General features: G+C 55.8%; 1 protein-coding gene and 2 non-coding genes across 8 annotated transcripts; all 3 read right to left on the minus strand.

The window, feature by feature from the left end:
• Nucleotides 1-46: 46 nt before the first annotated feature.
• On the minus strand, nt 47-20,630 carry TNPO2 (transportin 2). Of its 6 annotated transcripts, none has more exons than XM_059160084.1 (26): nt 20,467-20,630; nt 18,492-18,577; nt 16,165-16,276; nt 15,415-15,490; nt 15,178-15,327; nt 12,254-12,360; nt 12,037-12,170; nt 11,878-11,959; nt 11,681-11,803; nt 11,457-11,575; nt 10,587-10,647; nt 10,321-10,486; nt 9,958-10,110; nt 6,890-7,115; nt 6,513-6,684; nt 5,953-6,039; nt 5,765-5,872; nt 5,515-5,673; nt 4,360-4,447; nt 4,075-4,173; nt 3,421-3,516; nt 3,049-3,124; nt 2,683-2,782; nt 2,529-2,603; nt 2,286-2,387; nt 47-2,175 (listed from the first exon to the last, which is right to left on the minus strand). In XM_059160084.1, the coding sequence occupies exons 3-26, from the start codon at nt 16,261-16,263 to the stop codon at nt 2,095-2,097; spliced, it is 2,739 nt and encodes a 912-aa protein (XP_059016067.1). In that variant the 5' UTR covers nt 16,264-16,276; nt 18,492-18,577; nt 20,467-20,630; the 3' UTR covers nt 47-2,094. The 6 variants fall into 6 exon arrangements, with proteins under 6 accessions (XP_059016067.1, XP_059016063.1, XP_059016065.1 ...); XM_059160080.1 differs by having other exon boundaries at nt 2,260-2,387; nt 3,049-3,154; XM_059160082.1 differs by lacking the exon at nt 18,492-18,577 and having other exon boundaries at nt 2,260-2,387; nt 3,049-3,154.
• LOC131826289 (small nucleolar RNA ZL2) lies at nt 4,243-4,318 on the minus strand. Its single transcript, XR_009351535.1, has one exon. It is a non-coding gene; the product is annotated as a small nucleolar RNA ZL2 (small nucleolar RNA).
• LOC131826274 (small nucleolar RNA SNORD41) lies at nt 6,764-6,832 on the minus strand. Its single transcript, XR_009351523.1, has one exon. It is a non-coding gene; the product is annotated as a small nucleolar RNA SNORD41 (small nucleolar RNA).
• Nucleotides 20,631-22,214: the final 1,584 nt, after the last annotated feature.

Raw genomic sequence — 22,214 nt, forward strand, 5'->3', positions numbered from 1 at the left:
CTACTGCCAAAGCCAAGCATACAGGAGGCCAGATCGAGACCAAGGGTTTCACAAGAAACTGATCTTTACTCAACAAAGTTCTACACAAGTGGAATCTCACGCCACCTTGGCGCCAATCCCCAGCACAGCACAGTAACAAATGGACAGACCCTGGAGCCCGTAGGAGGAGGGGGTGAGGAGGAAGGAGGGATGTGGGACAAAGAGGGACTGCAGATCGAGGCCAGTCAGGGTCCGCAGCCCTGGGCAGGGGAGAGGGTTGAGAAGCTGAAACTTCGTTGTGCAAAAATCAACCAAAAATAAATTAAAAAATTAAATAGTTTTCTTAAAAAAAAAAAAAAAAAAAGAAGAAGAAGAAGAAGAAGAAAAAGAAGAGGAAGAAGAAAAGAAAGAGAACTAGAACCAGGCTCCCCTTCCCTGAAGGTGGCTGGAGCCCCCCATCCTGGGTGGAGAAGGGGTCACCAATCCCATCAGACACCCAATCCGTCCACACACCCCAAGACCCAGCAGAGGATGCTCCAAAGAACTGGATTACCAGAAAATTAAATGGTACCTAATTTTTTTTTTCTTTTTTTAAACAAATGGCTTCCAGAGACCTGCTGGAGTTTCACAGGGTAGGGAAGCCAGCAGAGTTAATGGAATGTGCACCAAGTGCCCCTCGGAATAGAGGCAGGGCCCAACCTTGTCTGGGAAAGACAAAGGGCTATGATGGGTCTGGGTCCAGGGCCCTGTAGGGATGAACAGAACAAGCCCCGGGATGTAGGAATCCAGTCAAAGCCCCACATAACCCCCAAAAGGCCCCCCAGAAAAGTAAAAGTAGGGGAGGAGAAAAAGGAAAACCGTAAGGGGGCTGCAGGGCCCGGTTCAGTTTTGAGGCCAACTGGGAAGTAACCATGGCCCCTCTCTGGGGTGCCTCCCACACGGTGACTGCATCCCCAGCCCATCCCAGAATTTCCTCTGGAATCACTGTCCATGGGGTCTTCTAGCCCACAGGGAGCTGTTGATGAACAGGATGCCCCAGGGACAGAGAGTGGGATCAAGAGGTGGACCACATTCTCCTCCTCCAAAGGGCTCGATTTCCTTCTTGCTAGAACATAAGCTTTCATCCCTGATCCCATGGATTAAATGGCCCAGCCCCAGCCCTCATGTTAAAACTCAGGCTGGAACCTGAGAGGAGGGCTCTCAAAAGCACAGAGAAACGGGCTGCCCTTGAAACAGACTTGCTTATGGAGAGATGCAGGGGTAGGGATCAGCAGCTCTGGCTGCCCCCAGCTCTCTTCAGGAAAAAGACCCTGGCCCAGTGTCTTCAAAAGTCACTGGGGCACAGTGGTGGTGGTGGTGGTGGTGGTGGTGGTGGGTTGGGGTGGGGGTGGCGGGGAGAAAGGGCAGCCTCTGGCCAGACCCAGCCCCTCTGGCAGTCCCCCGCTCTTCTGGCTGGGACAGAGCAAGGATGGGGGACACACAGGCTGCGCTGCCACAGAGCTGGCAGGAAGTGTGCGGAGCAGGTCCCAAGCGTGCGCGTGCTGACTTGGGCGGCCCAGAGATGGCCGTCCTTGTCCCCCGCCCCAGGGTCCCAGCGGAGGCCCCCAACCCACCCAGCCCTCCCCAATCACCAATTCCGGCAAAACAGCAGAAGCTTCTTAAACTCTAGATGCAGGTTACACGGAAGGCCTTACGGGTTAACTCAGGGGTTCACTAATTCTACTGTCTCCATGCAGTCGGGGAAATGGTGGGGCGGCTGGCCCAGCCCGGCTGGCTGTGGCGCCGCACATGCGTGTGTCCATGTGTGCACATGTGAGTGGACGTGTCTCTACAAGGACCCCCCTCCCCGCCTGCTTTCCCCTCGCCTCATCCTAAGCCGGATTTGGTCGGCCGTGTTGAATCTTCCCTCCCGCGAGGCTGGCCCACGTGGGCTGCCTGAGGTGACCCCGATGGAGAGCAAAGGGCCCTTGCTGCCAAGAAGTCCCCCCCCCTCCCATTTGTAGGATGAGTGTGGAGACCCCACCCACCTGCCCGCTGGCCGGCAGGCCACACACACACCCATGGCAGGTAGGTGGACGGGGAAGGCGTCTGGATTTGGGTCCCGCTCACTCCTCCCTAACCCCCCTCGACCAGGGCACGGCGACTTCTGGACGCAGCGCGCTCCCCAGCAACCCCTCCAACGACGCAGACAGAAACCTGTGGGGAGAGGCGGGGGTCAGGGCCTGCGCTCTGCACCCCCCTACCCAACACCAACGGCCCCCCGGCATGCGGCCTCCTCACCTGGCGGTCGTGATGCTCGTCTAGACCCCATAGAAGGCAGCCAGCCTCTCCTTGAGCAGAGGCGGGAACTGCTCTGAGAACTGCTGCCAGTTCTCCTCCCCAACTTGGTCTTTGAAGCCGTGGAGAATCTGCGGGGAAGCAGGAGGTGAGGCGCGCCCCGCAGCAGAGCCCTCTGAATGCAGCCTCTCCCCGGGGAGGCTCCCCCTCCCTGCCCCCACCCCACCGCCCACTGCCTCCCAGGACAACATCAAGGCCAAGCAGGAGCTCACCTTATAAAACATGTCCCGAAGGTCGTCCTTCGGGCTCACCCAGGAGGCTACAGCGTCGCAGAAGAAAATAAAGTCCTGAAACGTGACAGGTCCTGTGTGAGGGGCCGCCCGAGCCCAGCCCCAGCGCCTTCCCTCTGAGCCCAGCGGCCCCGACCTGCACGACGCCCCCGGGGTTGACGCCTATCATCATGCAGATGCCTCGGAAGGCTGAGTCCTTCTCCTCGTTGTCCCTGATATTCCTGAGGGACGTGCACCTGTGGGGGAGGTGAGCGGCAGGCAGTCAGCTGGCGGGGCCGGGGCAGGATGGGCATCTGTGGGGGGCAGTGGGGTCGGGGAGGGGGGTGGTGGTGGGTGGAGCGGGGGTTCGGCAGGCGATGGGCTGGGACGGGCGTCCGGGAGCGGACACAGGCCTGGGAACGGGTCAGGCCCGCCCCACCCGCCCTGCTGCCCAACCCGCCCGACACAGGCCCCACTCGGGCTGGGGGAGGAGACACGGGGGGGGGGATGGGGTGTCACACACCAGGGCCGGATGAACTGCTGCAGCATGGGGGCCACCTCCTGTGGGCACACGTAGCCCAGGCGGCCGATGGTGATGGCTGGAATGGCAGAGGGACTCGTCAGGCGACCTGCAACCCCGAGCGGCCCCGGGACGGTACGTGGCGGGGCCTCTGGCACGAGGCACCAGCCCCGCCCCGTGGGCCTCAAGGGAATAGGCCCCACCTGGGTCTCCCCCTGAGCCCAGCATCTTCCCTGGGGCTCTTCCAGAACCCCCTCTCGGGTCTTCCCAGACACCATCCCTGGTTCTTTCCCAAAGTCTCTTCACTGGTACCCTCCCGGCCGGGCAGCCCGAGTCCAGGTAAGGGAACAGCAACTGCTCAGGCCTGGTGCCCACCTGTGTTTTCTAGCAGTGTCTTGGGCGTGTTGGGCCGGTTGATGATCTCCACCAGGTTGTTGAGGACCATCTGCACGTAGGGCTGCATCTCCGCCCCTGGGGGACCCGTCAGTCAGAGCCCCGCGGAGCCCACAGCACCCCTGCTTATCCCCAGCTGCACCCAGACATTGGCCAACTGCAACCAGTGAGGGGACAAAGAACATTCTCCAGCTGGTGCCCGGCTCAGGACCCATGACCATCCAGGGACAGACCCACACCTTCCAAACACCAGAAGCTTCCTTGGAGTCACTGTTTAACACCAGGGTTAGGCCACCATTACCCACAGATTCCCTGTGGGGGGAGGGAGAGGGAAGACACGGCCTCAATCTCCCCAGCAATCACATTGGGCCTTTCAGCCAACTGCACAGGGCCGGAGGTCACAAACAGTCCAAACAGAACCCACTGCCCGTTCAGCCTCTTTGGAAAAACCAACCACGGCTGCACAGGATCCCGGAGGAAATGGACTCCGAGAAGTCTCCTTGCGTGCCCCACCACAGAGGCGCTCAAGAAGCCCCAGGGCTCTCTTATGTGGACCTGTCAGGCCGAGGCCGGGTCCAGCGCCCCGCGGGGAACGGGCCATCAAGGAGTGAGGGGCGGGAACTGCCAGGGACTCACCCATCTGCATGCAGATCTCACCGATGGCCCAGGTGGCATTGTTGCAGACAGAGATGAACTCAGGGTTCAGGTTGGTGCCCAGGATGGGCATGAACTCGGCTGGTGGGGAGGAGAAGGAGTGTTGAGCAGGAGGGCCAGCCAGGGCGAGCTCCTGGACCCGGCCCGGCTGACCCCATCAGACAGTACGAATACGACCCAGTTTGGTCACTGTCCTCCCAAAGTCATTTCTTCATCACTTGAGGCCCGAGTTGGGGTCATGGGGTCATGAAAAGAGTGGCGTCCTACCAATACAGGGCTTGACGTGGATGAAGCAGGCTTTGGTGAGATCTCCCAGGAGGGCGAAGGAGCTCTGCCGGACTTCAGGCATGGAGTCCTGGGGGGGGCGGGTCAGAGAAGGGTCAGTGTGGCAAGGCTCCGTGCCCTCCAACCAGCTGGGGTCCTGACTAGTCCCTCAGGGTAGGGCAGCTGGGGGAGCAGTCCCTGGGGCACAGCCTGACCCTGTCACTCCCCATCACGGGCCCCATCTGTAAAGCTGGGACTCGGGGCACACTGAACCACTGTCTACCCCTGCCTCGCTTGGGGTACCACTAGGCAGGGAGCAGTCCTAGCCGCTGCCCACCCTGACACACCGGGCATGCGTGTGGTACAGAGCTAGGGGGAGCTTCTGCTTTTTTTTTTTTTTTTTTTTAAAGATTTTATTTATTTATTTGACAGAGAGAGATCACAAGTAGGCAGAAAGGCAGGCAGAGAGAGAGAGAGAGGAGGAAGCAGGCTCCCTGCTGAGCAGAGAGCCCAATGCGGGACTCGATCCCAGGACCCTGAGATCATGACCTGAGCTGAAGGCAGCGGCTTAACCCACTGAGCCACCCAGGCGCCCGAGCTTCTGCTTTTGTATTTCTTCCACTTTTTTCTTTTAATGTCATGTCCTTGCCCAGCGTGGGGCTAGAACTCACAACCCTGACTGAGATCAAGAGTCACGTGCTCTACCGACTGAGCCGGCCAGGCACCTCTCGTTTTTCTTTTTATTTATTTATTTTTTTTAAAGATTTTATTGATTTATTTGAGAGAGAGACAGTGAGAGAGAGCATGAGCGAGGAGAAGGTCAGAGGGAGAAGCAGACTCCCCATGGAGCTGGGAGCCCCATGCGGGACTCGATCCCGGGACTCTGGGATCATGACCTGAGCCGAAGGCAGTCGTCCAACCAACTGAGCCACCCATGCGTCCCTCGTTTTTCTTTTTAATTTTCTCTGTCGTTACCTTATTCAATGAGATTTGAGTCATGTCTTATTTGAATCACGTTTTAAAATAAAGACAAGCATGTTTCTCCCCCGTGGGTCCCCTCCTCCAGATGTCCGCTCGGCACCCCAGGACCTCACGTCACCACAGGAGGCCTACCCCGCCGCCAGCAGGCTCACGGGGTGGGGGTGGGGGGCCACCCACCTGCATGCACTGGAACAGCAGCGTCATGATGTTGCTGCGGGCCACCAGCTGTTCCACGTGGCCGCCCAGGCCCTCCGCCAGGCCGCTGAGCAGGTCCAGCGCCACGATCATGAAGTCCTTGTCGGGGGCCTCGTACTGCTCAGGGTGCTGGGTGTACATCTGGGCAAAGAAGGGGCGGCCAGGCAGGTAAGGGGAGCAGGCCGGAGCCAGGGTAGCCACAGAGGAGCGCAGGGGCTGGTGGGAGGCTCACCATGGCCTGGGCTAGAGTCTTCTGCACGAGGGTGACGCAGCGCTGGTAGACGGGCTCGCAGTAGGGCAGGAAGCCGCTCTGCAGGGCAGTGGCCACCGACGACAGGCACTGGTTGGGAGGAGGGCAGGAGAGGTGAATTCGGGAAGGATGGGGCGGGGCATTTGGGAGCCGGCCAGGAGCCCACCCACCTCCAACAGAGGAAAGAGGTCCTTGTCTTCATCCTTGAGCTCATTCCACTTCTGGATCAGCGGAGGCATCAGCTTCTGGATGTATTCCTGGAGAGGGAGCAAGAAGTTGGGGCTTCCTGGGTGGGGGGGGGGGGCAGCCTGGCACCAGCAGGGCTCCCTGTGACTCAGAGGCACCTACTGCCTGAGCGATGAGATCTGAGCTCCTTGCTGTGGCTCAGGGGGCCCTATGAGGCCCTGCCATCCAGCCAGACCTCCAGGCCTGGCTCAGCGGCTCCCTTCTCACTGTCCCTGCCCTACCCAGCCCACTCTGCCCCCTCGGAGCCAGGGTCAGCTCCTCCTGGTTCCCACAGGCCCCTGAGCTTCCCCAGCACAGCACTTACCACGCTGTCTCATAACTGTCTGTCTCCCCCACTAGACTGAGAGCAGGGCGAGGGCGGGGGCCAGGTCTGTCTGCCTGTTGAGGTCACGGCCATGTCCCTGGCGTGCGACACAGGGTCGCCGCCAGGTCACTGGCAGCAGAGGAGCACAGGGCTCAAGAGGGAGATGCTGTGGGGTCTCACCGGCTGGTTGAGGTGGTGGCCCACGGAGTCAGCCAGGGTGCCGATAGCATCATAGAGGATGAGCAGGTTCTTGTGCTGGTACTTGCCGAAGGCGAAGACAAGGGTGTCCAGGATATAGCTGAGGTAGGGCACCAGCTCCGTGCAGGCCTCCTCCTCCAGGGTGGCAAAGGCACTGGAGTGGGGAAGGGGTTTAGTGGGCGGCCACAGGTGGGGCTGGGCCTGCGGGGGACGGGAGGGGAAAGGGATGCCCTTGGGATCAGACAGTACGAATACGTGAGAAATCAGCACGATGTCAAGATCACGAGCGTCATCACTTCCCAGAAGGCAGCTGGTGGGGCAGGGGTGGGGGCCGCGGGGGGCCGGGGGTCGAGGGTCACCTGCAAGCCGCCTCCTGCACCCTCTTGTTGCCATCCAGGATACGCTTGAGCAGCTCCGTCATCAGGGGCTTGAGGTGCATGTCGGGGGGCTGGCTGACCACCCAGTGGGCGTAGCGGCTCAGCGTCCAGCAGGCAATGGAGCGGACCAGGGCCTTCTTGTCTGACAGGCACTGGATGAGGTGCGGGATCAGCTCAGGCAGGTAGGGCACCATGCCCTGCATGCAGCCTGCAGGGACAGGCAAGGGGGCAAGCCTGAGCCCCGCCGGAGCCAGCCACAGCCACCCTCCTGGGCAGAGCTGAGCAGCACCTAACGCGGGGGACGCCGAGGCTGGGAAAGCCAGGCTGGAGGCGGCATCCGAATCTGCCTTTCCCCTCCGTCGGCGCCACCCTGGCACAGTCACTCACAGATTCACAGATGGTCGGGCAGCACAGTGACCAACATGGATAGAATGTAATTTTCTTCCAATTTTTAAAATTTTATTTATTTTGGGGGGCACCTAGGTGGCTCAGTCATTAAGCGTCTGCCTTAAGCTCAGGTCATGATCCCAGGGATCTGGGATCAAGCCCTTCATCGGGCTCCCTTGCTTGGCAGGAAGCCTGCTTCTCCCTCTCCCACTCCCCCCTGCTTGTGTTCCCTCTCTCCTGGTGTCTCTCTCTGTCAAACAAATAAATAGAAATCTTAAAGAAAATTATTTTTTATTTTTTTTTATTTTTTTATTTTTTATTTTTTTTTTTTAAAGATTTTATTTATTTATTTGACAGAGAGAGATCACAAGCAGGCAGAGAGGCAGGCAGAGAGAGAGGAGGAAGCAGGCTCCCTGCTGAGCAGAGAGCCCGATGTGGGACTCGATCCCAGGACCCTGAGATCATGACCCGAGCCGAAGGCAGCGGCTCAACCCACTGAGCCACCCAGGCGCCCCTATTTTTTATTTTTTTAAGTAGGCTGCATGCCCTGCTTGGTTGGAGCCTAGTGCAGGGCTTGAACTCATAGCCCTGAGAATTTTTTTTTTTTTTTTTTTTAAGATTTTATTTATTTATCAGAGAGAGAGGGAGAGAGAGCGAGCACAGGCAGACAGAATGGCAGGCAGAGGCAGAGGGAGAAGCAGGCTCCCTGCTGAGCAAGGAGCCCGATGTGGGACTCGATCCCAGGACGCTGGGATCATGACCTGAGGCGAAGGCAGCTGCTTAACCAACTGAGCCACCCAGGCGTCCCCATAGCCCTGAGAATTAAAGCCTGAGCTAAGATCAAGAGTCAGATGCTTGATCAACTGAGCCACGCAGGCGCCTCTTTATTTTTTTTATTTTATTTTTTTTTTAAAGATTTTATTTATTTATTTGACAGAGAGAAATCACAAGTAGATGGAGAGGCAGGCAGAGAGAGAGAGGGAAGCAGGCTCCCAGCCGATCAGAGAGCCCGATGCGGGACTCGATCCCAGGACTCTGAGATCATGACCTGAGCCGAAGGCAGCGGCTTAACCCACTGAGCCACCCAGGCGCCCCACCTCTTTATTTTTTTTTTTAAACTTAGGCAATACAGGGGCGCCTGGGTGGCGCAGTGAGCTAAAGCCTCTGCCTTTGGCTCAGGTCATGATCTCAGGGTCTTGGGATTAAGCCCCGAATGGGGCTCTGTGCTCAGTAGGGCGCCTGCTTCCCTCTCTCTCTCTCTGCCTGCCTCTCTGCCTACTTGTGATCTCTGTCAAATAAATAAATAATATCTTTAAAAAAACAATAATAAAAAATAAATTTTTAAAATTTTATTTATTTTGGAGGGCGCCTGGGTGGTTCAGTGGGTTAAAGCCTCTGCCTTCAGCTCAGGTCATGATCCTGGGCTCCTGGGATCGAGCCCCACAAAGGGCTCTCTGCTCAGCAGAGCCTGCTTCCCACCCCTCCTCTGTCTGCCTCTCTGCCTACTTGTGAGCTCTGTCAAATAAATAAAATCTTTAAAATAAGTAAATAAATTAAAATTTAAAAAATAATAATAAAGTAAATAAATAAATACTTAGGCTCTACACCCAATGTGGGGCTCGAACTCTCGACCCTAAGACCAAGAGTCGCATGTTCCACTGACAGCCAGGCACCCAAGTACTTTTCTTCTGAAACATTTCTTAGATGTTTATGAGTTTTCTAGTTTTCATCTTTTGGAAAACAAAACAAAACAAAACACATAAACAGGGACGCCTGGGTGGCTCAATCAACTGAGTATCTGCCTTCAGCTCGGGTCGTGGTCTCAGGGTCCTGGGATCGAGTCCCACATCAGACAGTCTGCTTCTCCCTCTCCCACTTCCTCTCCATGATCTCTTGATCTCGCTCTCCCTCAAGTTATTAAAACAAAACAAAAAAAAAAAACTGTGAACGTAGCTCCTGTTCGGAGAACACAGATAACAGCACACCACCTAATAATCCGAGACCCAAGGGTCAATTCCTCTAAAATTTTCTCCCATTAAAATCTTTTCGCAGAACCTTCAGGAAGCCCGTGAACATACGCACACGTGACGTTACCGTAACATGCGCTGTGCTTATCATACAAGGAAACCTTTCCTTAACTAAATTTCAAAAGCTCACCAGGGTAAAGGCTGCTGCTGCTGGGCCTGAACCTCGCACGACAGGCCTGGACGCTGCAGCACCTGCTCCCAAGTGACGCGGGTAACACACCCGTGGGTGGCCCGGGAAGAGGTATGATGGTGTCAACCTCCCGCCCCCCCGCCCCATTTCCCCATCTGCGCACCCCCACCTCATCAGGAGGGCTGCCTGTTGTTACTGTTGTAGCCCTAACTGTGCCGAACTCCTCACAGAACTGCTGTCGGCAAGAATTAGAGGGAGGGCTTGCATCGTGGCGCCCCGGGGTTCCGTTCAGGCCCAGAGGCAGAGGGGAAGATTCCTGTCCCAGAGCTGTTTGGTGGGGACCGAGCAGGCCTCTGAGAGAGAGAAAGAACCTGCGGCTGGGCTCAGCCAGGCTCAGCCGGGCCCCACGGCTACGCAGCACAGCCCGGCCCGGGCCAGCTCCGGAGTGCCGCGCCAGCACAGGGCTCGAGGTCAGGCCCTCCCACACCAGCCAGCGGGGCACTCACCCTCAGCGATGGCGCCCAGCACCAGGATGCCTGACTCTTTGACCACCCACTCAGGGTGGAAGAGGAGTCCCTTGAGCAGGGGGAGTAGGTGGGGCAGCAGCTCCTCCCGGAAGACATTGGCCAGGACGTCCAGCGCAGCTGCCGAGCACTTCCCTGGGACAGGAGGGGAGATGAGGCGGCAGGTTCAGGGAAGCCCTTTTGGACGGGCTGCCAGCCTCCTAGACTTGAGCCCCAGGATCAGAGATCATGTGGGCACCTTCACCATCTGCTCTGAGTAGGCCTCTCATCGCCTCCCGAGAGAGGCAGCCCCTGGGCTTGCTGCCCTCCCCCACCCAGCCAGCCCCCACAGGCCAGGCCACGCACTCAGATTCCAGTCAGACAAAGCATCGTCATCATCATCGTCCTCTGCGTCCTCCGAGCCATCGGGCCGCTCAGCCTCATGGGGCAGTGTCACTGTGCGGGACTTATGGAAACGTGGCTTGATGTCCTGCTCGCTGTCAGGGACTGCCTCGTCCTCCTCCACGTCCCCCTGTGGGGCCGGGCAGACCACTAAGCACCAGCGGGGCCCCCAGCCTCAATGCCCCAGCCCTCACCTGCCCATTCATGCCCGACAGTGGGCCCTGACTGACCTTGAGCAGAATGATGTCGATTTCTGAGTATTTCATCCCATTCACCAGGATGGGGATCAACCTGTTGGGAGAGACGCTGCTCATCGAGGGGGAAGCGTCGAGCCAGAAGCAATGTATGGAACTTAGGGGTATTATCCTGATCTAGTTCTAGCCGCTGGGACTAAGACAAAGTGGACACCACTCCTAGCTCCACAAGAGGGTTCCTGACCCAGACCTGGCCACTCAGGGAATTCTAGACCTCTGAATACACCGAAAAGCTTAGGACAGTGGCTGCTCCCTAGCATACTGTAAGGCAAGGAGGACTTAGGGTTCTTCCCCAGGATGGGCCAGGTCAAACAAGCCAATAGGCAGGGCAGCTGGTCTCCCCAGCTGGACTCCATGCACCTGGGGACTAGAAACTTTGATTCATGACTCAGCGGTAGGCAAGTGATCCAAGTTAGTCAAGGAGGGTCAGCCCTAGGACTTGTGCTGCAGGTACTAGCTGAGACAGAATTTCTTTCCTCTGAGGTCCCTAAGCTTGAAGATAGCAGAAAGCTACAGCACTACAAAGGAGGAAGGTCGGGCCTGATGACAAAGACAACACAGAGTGTGTAGATCTGAGACCATACTGACGTCTTTTACATCCTTTGAGCACCTGGATCCAGCTATACTTGAAGCCTCTGTCAACTTTTCATTTTTTTCACCTATAACTTACCTAATTTCTAAGTCATTTAAGACTACCATACTTGCTAAATAAACATACGCGGGGACAGAAAGTAAAGGGAGGTAGAGAATACAGACTGAGGGTAACACAGGGGATAACCAGACGGAAGGCAGAGCACAGCAAGGGACAGAGGCAGAGGCGGGGCAGAGGGCAGGAGTGGCACTCACTGGACCAGGTGAGAGGCCAGGACTTCCTTGCAGATGGGCTGCTCGGCCAGCGTCAGCCAGAACTCACAGGCCTCCAGGGCCACGTTCTCATCATGGTCCTGGGTCCTCTGCAGCATGTACTAGGGCAGAGTGGGAGAAAGGCTAAGGCCTGGTCGAGCCAGGGGTGCCTCCCCTAACCCACCGCCTGCCCCCCAGCACGCGTGCGCCTGCCTGGCAGGGCTCACCTGGATGATGCTGTGCATGTGGGGGATGAGCCTGTCAATCCGCACTTCCAGCAGCATCACCAGGGCACGGCACACGTTCTTCCGCACCTCAGGGTCATCGTCCACGGCCAGGGCGAACAGGTGCTGCAGGGAAGGTGGGATCAGCGGCAGCATGGCCCTCGGCTCTTGCCCTGCTCACCCCCGGCCCGGCAGCCCACCTCGATGAACGTGTCGATGTTGTCCATCAGCGCCTGGGCCCGGTCCATGATGAACTGGTTCACGCAGGCGATGGCATGGGACCTGAAAGCGAGCGGGCACCTGGGTCAACCCTGACCCGGCCCCCTCCAGCCCTCTCCCCGCCCAGGAGTCACACTCACCGGATCTTTGGGCTGCAGTGCTTGAAGAACTGTAAGAACTTAGGGATCATGATGTTGAGAGGCCTATTGAGGGCATCACTGTCCAGGAGCTCAGATGAGTCTTCGCAGATCTTCTGCAGGGCTCCGAAGGCTCCCTGAGTAGAGAGGAGTAGGCAGACAGCTGTGAACCCCGCCCCGTCCCAGCTCCCACCCAGGTGGGCCACAGCTGGTCACCTACCTCACAGGTGTTATAATCCTCCGAGTTGAGGAGGTTGCACAGCTGGGGCAGCAGCTCGGGCCACATCTGCAGCTCGCCCTTGGAAGCGATGGTGGTGATGAGAATGCCTGGGGCAGCCGGGAGAGGGCGCTGCCTCAGGCTGGGGGCTGGGAGCGGGCCCGCCGCACTCGCTCCGTGGGCTCACAGGCTGGCTGTGTGCAGTCCCCCAGAAGCCCTACCCTTTCGAGTTCCTCTGAGCCTTACTGTAAGCCAGCTCAGCTGCAGGCTCTGGGATGCAGCACAGAACTAAACGCAAAATCCCTGCTATTGGGAGCTATCTAGTGAGAGAGGTTTCAAGGTAAAAATAAGTCAGCAAGGGGCACCTGGGTAGCTCAGTTATTAAGCGTCTGCCTTCAGCTCAGGTCATGATCCCAGTGTGCTGGGACTGAGCCCCGCATCGGCTCCCTGCTCAGCAGGAAGCCTGCTTCTCCTTCTCCCACACCCCCTGCTTCTGTTCCCTCTCGCTGTTGTCTGTCTCTGTCAAAAAAATAAATAAAATCTCGGGGCACCTGGGTGGCTCAGTGGGTTAAAGCCTCTGCCTTTGGCTCAGGTCATGATCCCAGGGTCCTGGGATGGAGCCCCACATGGGGTTCTCTGCCTGCTTCTCTACCTACTTGTGATCTCCGTCTGTCAAATAAATAAATAAAATCTTTTAAACATATACATATGTATGTGTATATACATATATATTTTTTTCTTTTTTTAAAGTTAACAAATATATAAATAAACCAGCAAAAGACCTGGGAGGCTAGGTGCCGAAAGCTAAGGGGGGGTAGTAAAGCAGAGAAGACGGCAGGCAACGGCTGAGGTTGAGGGCAGCAATTTTTTTTTTTTAAGTTAATTTGTGTATTTATTTTTTCAGTAATCTCTACACCCAGCGTGGGGCTTGGACTTATGATCCCGAGATCGAGAGTCTCAGTCTCCTCTGACCAAATCAGCCAGTTGCCCCATTTTAAAAATGGGTGGCTAGGGGCACCTGGGTCGCTCAGTGGGTTAAAGCCTCTGCTTTCATCTCAGGTCATGATCCCAGGGTCCTGGGATGGAGCCCCGCATCAGGCTCTCTGCTCAGCGGGGAGCCTGCTTCCACCTCTCTCTCTATCTGTCTGCCTCTCTGCCTACTTGTGATCTCTGTCGGTCAAATAAATAAATAAAATCTTTAAAAAAAAAAAATGGGTGGCTAGAACAGGCCTCACCCAAGGTAATACCTTGCCATCTGAGCAAAGACCTGAAAGAGATGCGGAAGGAGCTGTCCAATTCCCCGGGGCAAGAGCGTCCTGCTGCCCAGACAGAGGGAAAGGCAGGCGCGCAAAAGGCCTGGGGCAAGGGCAGGCCAGGTGTGCTCCAAGATGGGTGAGGAGTCAGAGGGCGGAGGTGGGGGCAGGCAGAGGGAGGTGGTGAGGGCTGAGAGGTGACAGGCGCAGGTTGTGGCAGCCTGTAAAGCCCTGGGGAGACTTTGAAGCCCATGGGCAGCCTGCAATAGGCATGCGCGGCGCGAGGGCCAAGAGGCAGCCGAGCTGAAGTAGGGCGAGAGCAGTGCAGATAGGGTACTAGAAGCCAGGAGGTGGCAGTGTTTTCCCAGCAGGGATAACTCTGCCCGGCCATCCCTCCAGATGACCCTGCCTCCTGCTTCTGCTCTAGGGAAGATGTTACCTGCGCAAGGGAGACTGTGAGGACTTGGGAATGCAGTCCCAGTCCCAGTTCCATCCCTGCTGTGCAACCTTGGCCACATGGCCCAACCTCTCTGTGGTTCACTGGCGGATAAAAGAACCTGTTCCTAGGGCTACTAGAAGTTTCAATACCTTAATTCAAACACTCAGAGCAGAACCTAGCTACGCAGTGAACTTGGTAAGTCCAGATCCTTCTGCTGGCCTCACAGGGGGTGTCATCAGGCCTATGGGTAGCAGGCCCCAAGATCAGGACTTCTAGCAAGACAGTATCTGGCTCACATGTAATACTATTTTTCTGTCTTTACTGCACATTTTTAACGTTGTGTTCCCTTTACTGCAAGCAAATGTTTTTTCTTTTAAAAGTCATATAGAACTTTCTTCTAAAGACAACTTTTAAAAGTTGTCATTAATCTAAACAATAAAAACAGAAGTCGGCTGTATGTCAACTACACCTCAGTAAAGGTGGGAAAAGAAGCAAGTCAGTAACAAAGAGCTGGGCTGGTGTTTCTCAGTAGCAAAGTGGCGGGAGGTAAAATTGATGGAGAATTCTCAGTTGTCCTTTTTTTTTTTTTTTTTTTTAAGATTTTATTTATTTATTTGACAGAGTGAGAGATCACAGTAGGCAAGCAGAGAGAGAAGAAGAAGCAGGCTTTCCACTTAGCAGAGAACCTGATGTGCGGCTCGATCCCAGGAGCCTGAGATCATGAACTGGGCAGGAAGGCAGAGGCTTAACCCACTGAGCCACCCAGTCGCCCCCTCAGTTGTCCTGTTATCTTGCTCAGGCAGCCCTCCTGGGGGGTCAGGAAGGTCCAAACACAAACCAAACTTCCATTTCACCCCATCATTACTGGTGAGAACTAACTAAAAACACGAACTCCACAGGAGGGGGTGGGGGGCATGCACTTGTCTTCCGAGTGTGCTACACCCTCAGAATCTAAACAGAATCGTGGATATTGAGTGACCGCCTCCAGAGTGGGAATGGCTGTCTTGGGAGGGAGTGGTTCAGAGCACAGACCAGTGCTGGTTGCTTCTGAACTCTGCTACTCACCAAATAAGGCCCTTAACACCTCTGTGCCTCAGTGTCCTCCTCTGAAAAATGGCAACACCAACAGTAGTACTACCACCCACCGTACTGGAGCAGCCAGTGAATCGATGCCCTTAACACGCTGAAAAGCTCCTTCGCTGGGAGTAAGAACTCGGGGTGCCGCCCGCTCTCACCTATGGTAGCTCGGATGAGCGAGGAGGCATCGCCAATGTTGTTCAGGCACTCCTGCTTGATGAAGTCGGCCACGGGGGGCGGAAAGCTCTGGTAATGTGCCTTCACGTTGTTCTTAAGGATGAGACCGCTGAGGGAACGAGTTGGCTCATCTGAGGCAGGAAGGCAGAGGGTCAGGGGAGCACGGGGGAGAAAGAGGGGTCCCGCTAGAGTCCGGGGGGAGGGCACTGAGAGCATACCTTCCGACTTGAGTCTGGTCAGAACAAAGATTAGGTAGTTGTTGAAGTCGGGAAACTGGTTCAGTTGTTTGAGTTTCTGCCAGGCTGTTAAGGGACTTGGGAGACAAGGGCCTTCCCCAGGTGAGTTCCCTTACTGTCGTGTAGCCAAAAGTCCTTCTGACCATTGGGACCAGGCAGACAGCTCCTGAGACCCCACCTGTCAAGCCCCGGGCCAGAACAGCACAGTGCTGCAGGCACACCAGTATCACCAGGCGGGTGGGAGTCAGCAGGCCGGTGGGAGTCAGCAGGAGTTCTGACTCCTGCTTCCCATCCACTCTCTCAGACCTGGCTAGAGCAGGAGAGGGTTGCCAGAGCCACTCTGTCCAACCGAGGCAGCGGCTACTCAGTCCTGCTCATAAACAGTCCCATGTTGCCTGCTTTTTTAAAAAAGAAGGGAATCTATGTTTTCAAGTAAAAGTTGCTGATAGTTTAAATACCTTAAACTTTAACTTATTAAGTTTAACTAAGCATCGCGTGGGAAAAAGAAATGGTAACCACAAACCTAAGCAAAAACTAAGTGCCAGCCCCCTCCCCCACAGGGCCACATTACCTCTAGAAATGGGACCCAAGAATTCTAACCCTAAATTCTCTGCCAAAGCTAGCTCCTGCCCTAAGAGAGTCTGTGAACTTGGGATTTAGGGAGTCAAGCCCTTTCCCCTGGCCTTCAGGGTCTACCCTGTTCCCCCTAGACCCGGAAGGAAGGAAGGATACGTCCTGGACGATGCGCTGCGTGGCTGTGTTGGGTGACTGCGAGTCCTTGAGCAGCTGCAGGACCTGCTGCAGACCCTGCTCATCTGGCTGCCAGTCCATGGCGCAAGGTGAGCTGCGGGGGTAGGGGCCGGGGGTCAGCACTGGGTCCCAGGAGCCCCATGTGAGACCCGGGCTGAGCCCCAGGCAGCGCGACGGGAGCGCCCTCGGCAGATAGGCGGAGGCTGCCGATCCACACCAGCCCAAGTGCGGGGTCCCCGCCAGATGCGCCATCCACGACCGCGCGGTCTTGGGCTCGAGAGCGCAGGTGAGGGAAACTGGAAGCGGGCCGAGGGAGGCGGTGGCGGGGGCCGGCGGGGCCTCATCCGGCCCAGCACGGAGCCTTCGTCCCAGGGCGGCCCATGCCGCCTCCCCCGGCTGCGGGCGTTACGGCTTCCGCCAGCCTCACGGCCGCCAGGCAAGGCCCCAGCCACCTCTCCATCCAGGGCCCTGCTCCAGACCGCGATAGCGCCCCTGTCCCCGCGATCTCCCTGGTCCAGACACGGTCCCCAAAGAGCCCTCTTCTTCCGAAATCCAGACCTCAAGCTCCGACAGATCCCAGGCGCCTCCTCCGCCTCGGTCTGGCCCCTGAGCCTCCCAGATGCACGGTCCCAAGGTACTCCAGTCGTCCCGATTTCTGCCACCTCCCCTAATCCGTTTCTCCAAACGGAGCCGGTTGCCAGACGCTCCTCTTTTTGGCCTAGCCAGACTCCATCCAGAGATTCCCCTTAATAGAGTCCGAAGCAATCCCCGGACAGGTCCTACTTGCCTCTCGGAATGAGAGCCTGCCAAGTCGGCCACCCTGTGAAAGATGACCCCTGGACAGGTCCCTGTCGCTTTCCCCAATCAGGTCTGGCCAAGTCTCCCCGCCACCACCACCTCCTGCCCTAGTCAGCATTAACTCCTGCTGGCAGATCTCTGTTGTTTCCCCCAATCAAGTTTGGACAAGGCCCCCAACACCTCGAAGTGGAAATCCACTTCTTCCGATCTCTGCAGCTTCCCTAGTTAGGCCCGGTCGAACACCTCCCAGAGCACTCCCCTCAACGGATCCTAGCGACGCCTCGAAGTGAGACCTAGCAAAGCCCTCTGGAACGAAGTCCGACGACCCTCCTTCTCAGGGTCCAAGAAGACCCCCAACTTTTCAATGAGACCTCGCCCAACCAGATCCAACCAAAGCCCTGTCGAAGTACCCCCCCACACACACACCCGATCCTCGCGACGTTCCCCAATCAGGCCCTAAGCAGTCCCCAGGCGCTTCCCCCAGATCCCTTCCAGCCCGACCCCAGCCGCCCCACTGGCCCGATTCTCGAAGCACCGGGGTCTCGCCCGGCTCCGAGGCCCCGCCCCCTAGCCCCGGCTCGGTTTCCCCCTCCCCCGCCTCAGCCCGTTCTCACTGCCTCGCGAATGGGGCCCAAACCAGGTTCTCGGCCTTTCCCGGTCAGGCGCTGCTCCGACGGCCGGGCCGCGCGCAACGCAGATCCAGAGCCCCGGGAGGGTCAACGCAAGCCCGGGCTCAGCCGGTCGGACTTCGGGTATGGCCCACTTACCCGGCCCCGGGTGGCAGCAGCGGCGCCGTGCGCTGCGGCTTCTCCTGAGACTCCCGCGGAAGGAGGGAGCCAAAGAGAGGGAATGAAAAAAAAAACGCGGCCGTGAATGAACCACGGCGGCTTCCGTACGCCGTTCAAATTGACCCAGCCGAGCCAATCGAAAGGCACAGCAGTAACACGTGGCCCGGCACGGGGGAGACCCAGGCCCCGCTGATGCCGGGTCACGTGACCGAAGTATTGGCGGCTCGCCTGGCCTCTCTGGCCGTTTGGTCTTCCCAGCGTCTCGTTTTCTCAGCGTCTCTCACGCCTGCCAGACAGCTGCTTCCTTATAGGAGCTGAGTTTGGTGGCGCATGGGACTTTCGGTATTTGGTGGGCCCGTGAACCTCTGGGCCACAGCCAGTTGTGCCTTTCACCCCCTTCTCTACGAATTCATAGAGGGCCTTTCCCCGCGCATCCAGAAGGTTCCTGAGAAGAGCACAGTAGGTGTTCTCAAGGAAAGATCGGAGGGAATTCCTCAGCCTAGCGTGAATATTAGACCCCAGACACAAAGGAAGGACTAAGCCACATAAAAGGAGTGCCTAAGATAGGCTGCGTTCCTGCAGAAGCCTCAGGCACATTTTGTGTATTTATTTTCCAGTACTGTTTGATACTTTTTACAAGGATATGAGAAAAACCCACAAGGATATAAAATTCTAAACGAAATGAATCAACGCTGAAGTGAAAGGGCTAACCTCTTTCCCTACCTGAAGCTGAATGAGCTGAAACAGACCAGGAAATTTAGGCAAGGGCAGGGTCATGATGAAAGACATCTTCGTAATCCTTGCGCCATCTAAGAACAAAGTAGGGCACCTCTTTTAAGAGTGGAGCAGCAGACGAGGGAGAAGCTAGAGACCCTGGGCCCTCTGTTTCCCCATGTCCTGGCCAGGCTGATACACAGATAGGCAACCAAAAAAAAAAAAGAAGAGGCAACCTAGGGCCACTCGGGAGTCTTAGTTTCCCGGCTAGTCAAATGGGCTTAAGACTAGTTTGCTGGGTTAGAGATCACCAAGTTAAGCATTACCAGGCCCGCTGCAAACTGTTCTTTGAAAACTTTCTTTAACCCTGAGAGTCTCAAGGCCATCCTTTCATTGTATTCAGCCACGCCCTAAGCCAATATTTACTGATTTTAATCAACTAGCCCTTTAATCTCCAAGGACAACCCAGCCCTGCCTTGAGGAACTTTTTGGCTCCATGAGTGGCAGGTCAGTTTTTGGTCCAACCTGAAGGAAGGGGACTGGTTTCTCAACCAACTTCCCCTTAGCCAAAGTCAGTGCCCCTCTGTTCATTTATGGAAAAAAGGTACCTAAGTCCTCTCCTTCCAGTCAGTACTGGGCCTTCCACACTTGGGAAGGGTCGGCTGGCGTCTAACGCCAGTCAGAGACTTACTAAAGGAGTAATCGGGTTTTACTTATTAAAACTGAAACCCGGTGGAGAGACACGTGCAGAAAGCGGCCGCTCACGCATGCGCAATGGCCTTCCCGCGCACACCCTGAGGAGCTGGAACTACAAATCCCGTCACACCGTGCGCTCGCGTCACCGTGCCTGCGGATTCTAGCTGTGGCTCAAAACCGTGTGGTTCGGAGAAACCCCCACCCCACCCCCCACCCCCCCCCCCACCCCCGGCTGAAGGTGGGCCTTGAGCTGAAGGAAGAGTGATATTGAGGGACTGGGACTGGAAGTTTCGGGAGGGGGTGCTAATGGAGTTTTCTGCTCAGGGTTGGGAGTTGCCCCAGATAAGGGTCAGATGGGAAGAGGGCTGGAGATGCGCGAGAGAATTTCATGCTCACCCTCTCCTGTTTATGTGTCAAGTTTCCAGTGGTCCTGCGCAAGCCTCGGGAGTGAAGAGAGTCAGGCAGAATAAAGTGACCCCTGCTGTCTTTGTGGTCCACGATACTAGCCCTCGTATAATCACACAAGTCTTTCTTCCTACTCCCAGCTAACGGATTTAAGTTCCGAATCCAGGATTTTCCCCCATTTCTTTTACTTTACTTTTGTTTTTAAGTAGGTTCCATGCGCAGTGTGAGGCTTGAACTCATGGCCCCAAGATCAAGAGTTACATGCTCTACCGACTGAGACAGTCAGGCACTTCATATCCCTATTTCTTAAGCACCTACTTTACTGCCTATCATAAGAGCCCTGTATACAGCAAACTTACTCCAAACTAGAAGCGCTCAGTACAAAAAGAAAATCAAGGAGCCAGTGCCCAACCGTGAATCTCAGATGGGAGACAAAGTCCTCTCCGTTTACAACAGCCTCCCTGTCCGAGCATCTCTTCACACGGCAGCCACGTTTAAAGGTCACCATTTCTCAAACAGGTCCCCCAACCCAAGCCAATTGCTTCATTTGGAGAAACAACAACAGCTGTTTTAAATAATGTCAGGGTTAATGTTGACTTCAATACTGCCGTTATTTTAGAACTTGACTGTAGAGATGCTTCCCTATTCTACCCCTATTATTTATTTATTTAAGAAGGTGAGAGAGAGAGAGAGAGAGCACACACAAAGGGAGAGGGAGAAGCAGACTCCCTGCTGAGCACGGAGCCCAATATGGGGCTCTATCCCAGGACCCTGGGATCGTGACCTGAGCTGAAGACAGACACTTAACTGAAGGAGCCGCCAACACACCCTTATCCCTGTTTCAGACATGAAGAACTTAAAACACAGAAAGGCTGTTACTTACCCAAGATCACGCAACTAACAGGCACCAGAATAGTTTGAAGCCGCAGCTGTGCGACTCACCAAACCCTGAATTCGATTGTCCTCCCCTTCAGACTTTCCCCGGGTCAGAACGGGTGAATGTAGTGAAAGGGGATGCTGGGACTCCATCAGCTCCTCCTGCCTCCTGACACTCCAGAAAAGAGGCTGAGCTGCTGCAGGGGCGACCTACTTCTCCCACTTGTGTTTCTTTTTAAAGATCCAGCGGCTGCTGGTGCCTTTGAGGAAGGAGGTAAGGGTGGCACACTGGCTGCCTAAGTCCCCTCCCCCAACACTACATCCCCAAGGCTAAAGTTACACCTGGGCCAGCTCACCATCCCCAAAGCAGGAGGGAGAGAACTTTGAGCCAATGTGGAAAATATTAAATCAGACAAGCCTAAGTGTATTAGCTAGAAATAAGAGGGGCGGGTCTCCTGTTCCAAAACCTGCTTGTGCTTTTCTCTTTAACAAGCCAGGCCATCTTTTGGCTCAGGGTCTTTGTACCTGTTCCTTTGCCCTTGCATACCTCCAAGGATCATCTTTAATGCTTTCAGAACTTAGGAGAAGTGTTACCTTCTTAAGGAGGCCATCCCTGACCAACTTAAAATTGCCATCTCTCCCATTGATCTTAGTTCCCCTTTCATACCTCTCCCCGCCCCCCCATAGAATGTATAACCATTTGATGTGTTCCGTGTTCTATTTTGTTTCCTCAACTAGAATGTTAGTCCCACTGGAACAAGGTGTTTCAGCTGTTTTGGTGCTTAGTATTTGGAATGCCCCACCCAATTTCCCATAGGCCAGAGCTGGCAGTCTGAGGCCGGGTGGGTACCATACTACCTCATCTGTCCTCCCTCTGCCTACATGGGTCTCAGGTACCTGGTGGCCACCATGATCCTCCTGATGGACGGGGATGGGAGCCTGAATCTGGGATGGGCAGGGGTGGCAAGCTGCTCGGCATTCCTGCATGGGAAGGTCTGGTAGCTGGGCCCATGGCTGGGGGACCCACATGTGGTCTAGAAGGTTTGAGAAGGGAGGTTTGGGAGGCAAGGACTTCTTAAAACATTTGTGGGCTCAGTGGGGGAACAGGCAGCTAGGTAGTTTCCAGGAAGGCCCAGAAGTAAAAGCACTAAAGGGGCACTAGAGAAGTCAGTCTTCCCTTAGGACACCCCATCCCCTGACATGTGAATAATCATGTTCTGCAAGGTGGTGTTTGTGCTCCTTCTGATCATATATACACAAGGGTGGGGTCAATCGAGCCTCACTGGAGAGGCTGCAAGAGCAACCCCACCAAATCCAGATCCCAGCCCTCCTCACCTCAACCGCCAACACTCCACCACCTCCCCTCCCCAAATCATGGCCCAGTCTCATCTCCAAGCTCTGCCCCAGCAGCCAGAGGGGGCCTGTTAAGACAGATAACACATAACCTATTGCTCCTTAGCTCATACCGCCCCCACAACAACGAAGACTTCCTCTTACCAAGAATGAAGTCCCACATCCTGACCCAACATACAAGGCTGTGTATATAATCCACACCCCATCCTCATTCTTTAGGTCCAGTTATGTGGGCCACCGTGAAGCTCCCCACAAAGGCCACCTGTTCTCCCACCTGTTTTTACACTGTTCCCTCCACCTGCTTCCTCACCTCCCTAAGGACTCAGATCAGATGTCAAGAGAAATAGACAACTTTCCCCTAGCCTCTACCCTGTATTTCTTCCCAGTCACCTCCCCAAATGA

The sequence above is a fragment of the Mustela lutreola genome, chromosome 2 (assembly GCF_030435805.1).
Source record: "Mustela lutreola isolate mMusLut2 chromosome 2, mMusLut2.pri, whole genome shotgun sequence".
Taxonomy (NCBI): domain Eukaryota; kingdom Metazoa; phylum Chordata; class Mammalia; order Carnivora; family Mustelidae; genus Mustela; species Mustela lutreola.

What these genes read in the sequence shown, in the direction of transcription:
- TNPO2 (XM_059160084.1), bottom strand. Translation starts at nt 16,263, where the DNA reads ATGGACTGGCAGCCAGATGAGCAGGGTCTGCAGCAGGTCCTGCAGCTG. An exon ending in ACATCGACACGTTCATCGAG is followed by an intron (nt 11,804 to 11,877) that starts GTGGGCTGCCGG and finishes CCTTCCCTGCAG; the next exon opens with CACCTGTTCGCCCTGGCCGT. An exon ending in TTTGTCTGACTGGAATCTGA is followed by an intron (nt 10,111 to 10,320) that starts GTGCGTGGCCTG and finishes CTCCTGTCCCAG; the next exon opens with GGAAGTGCTCGGCAGCTGCG.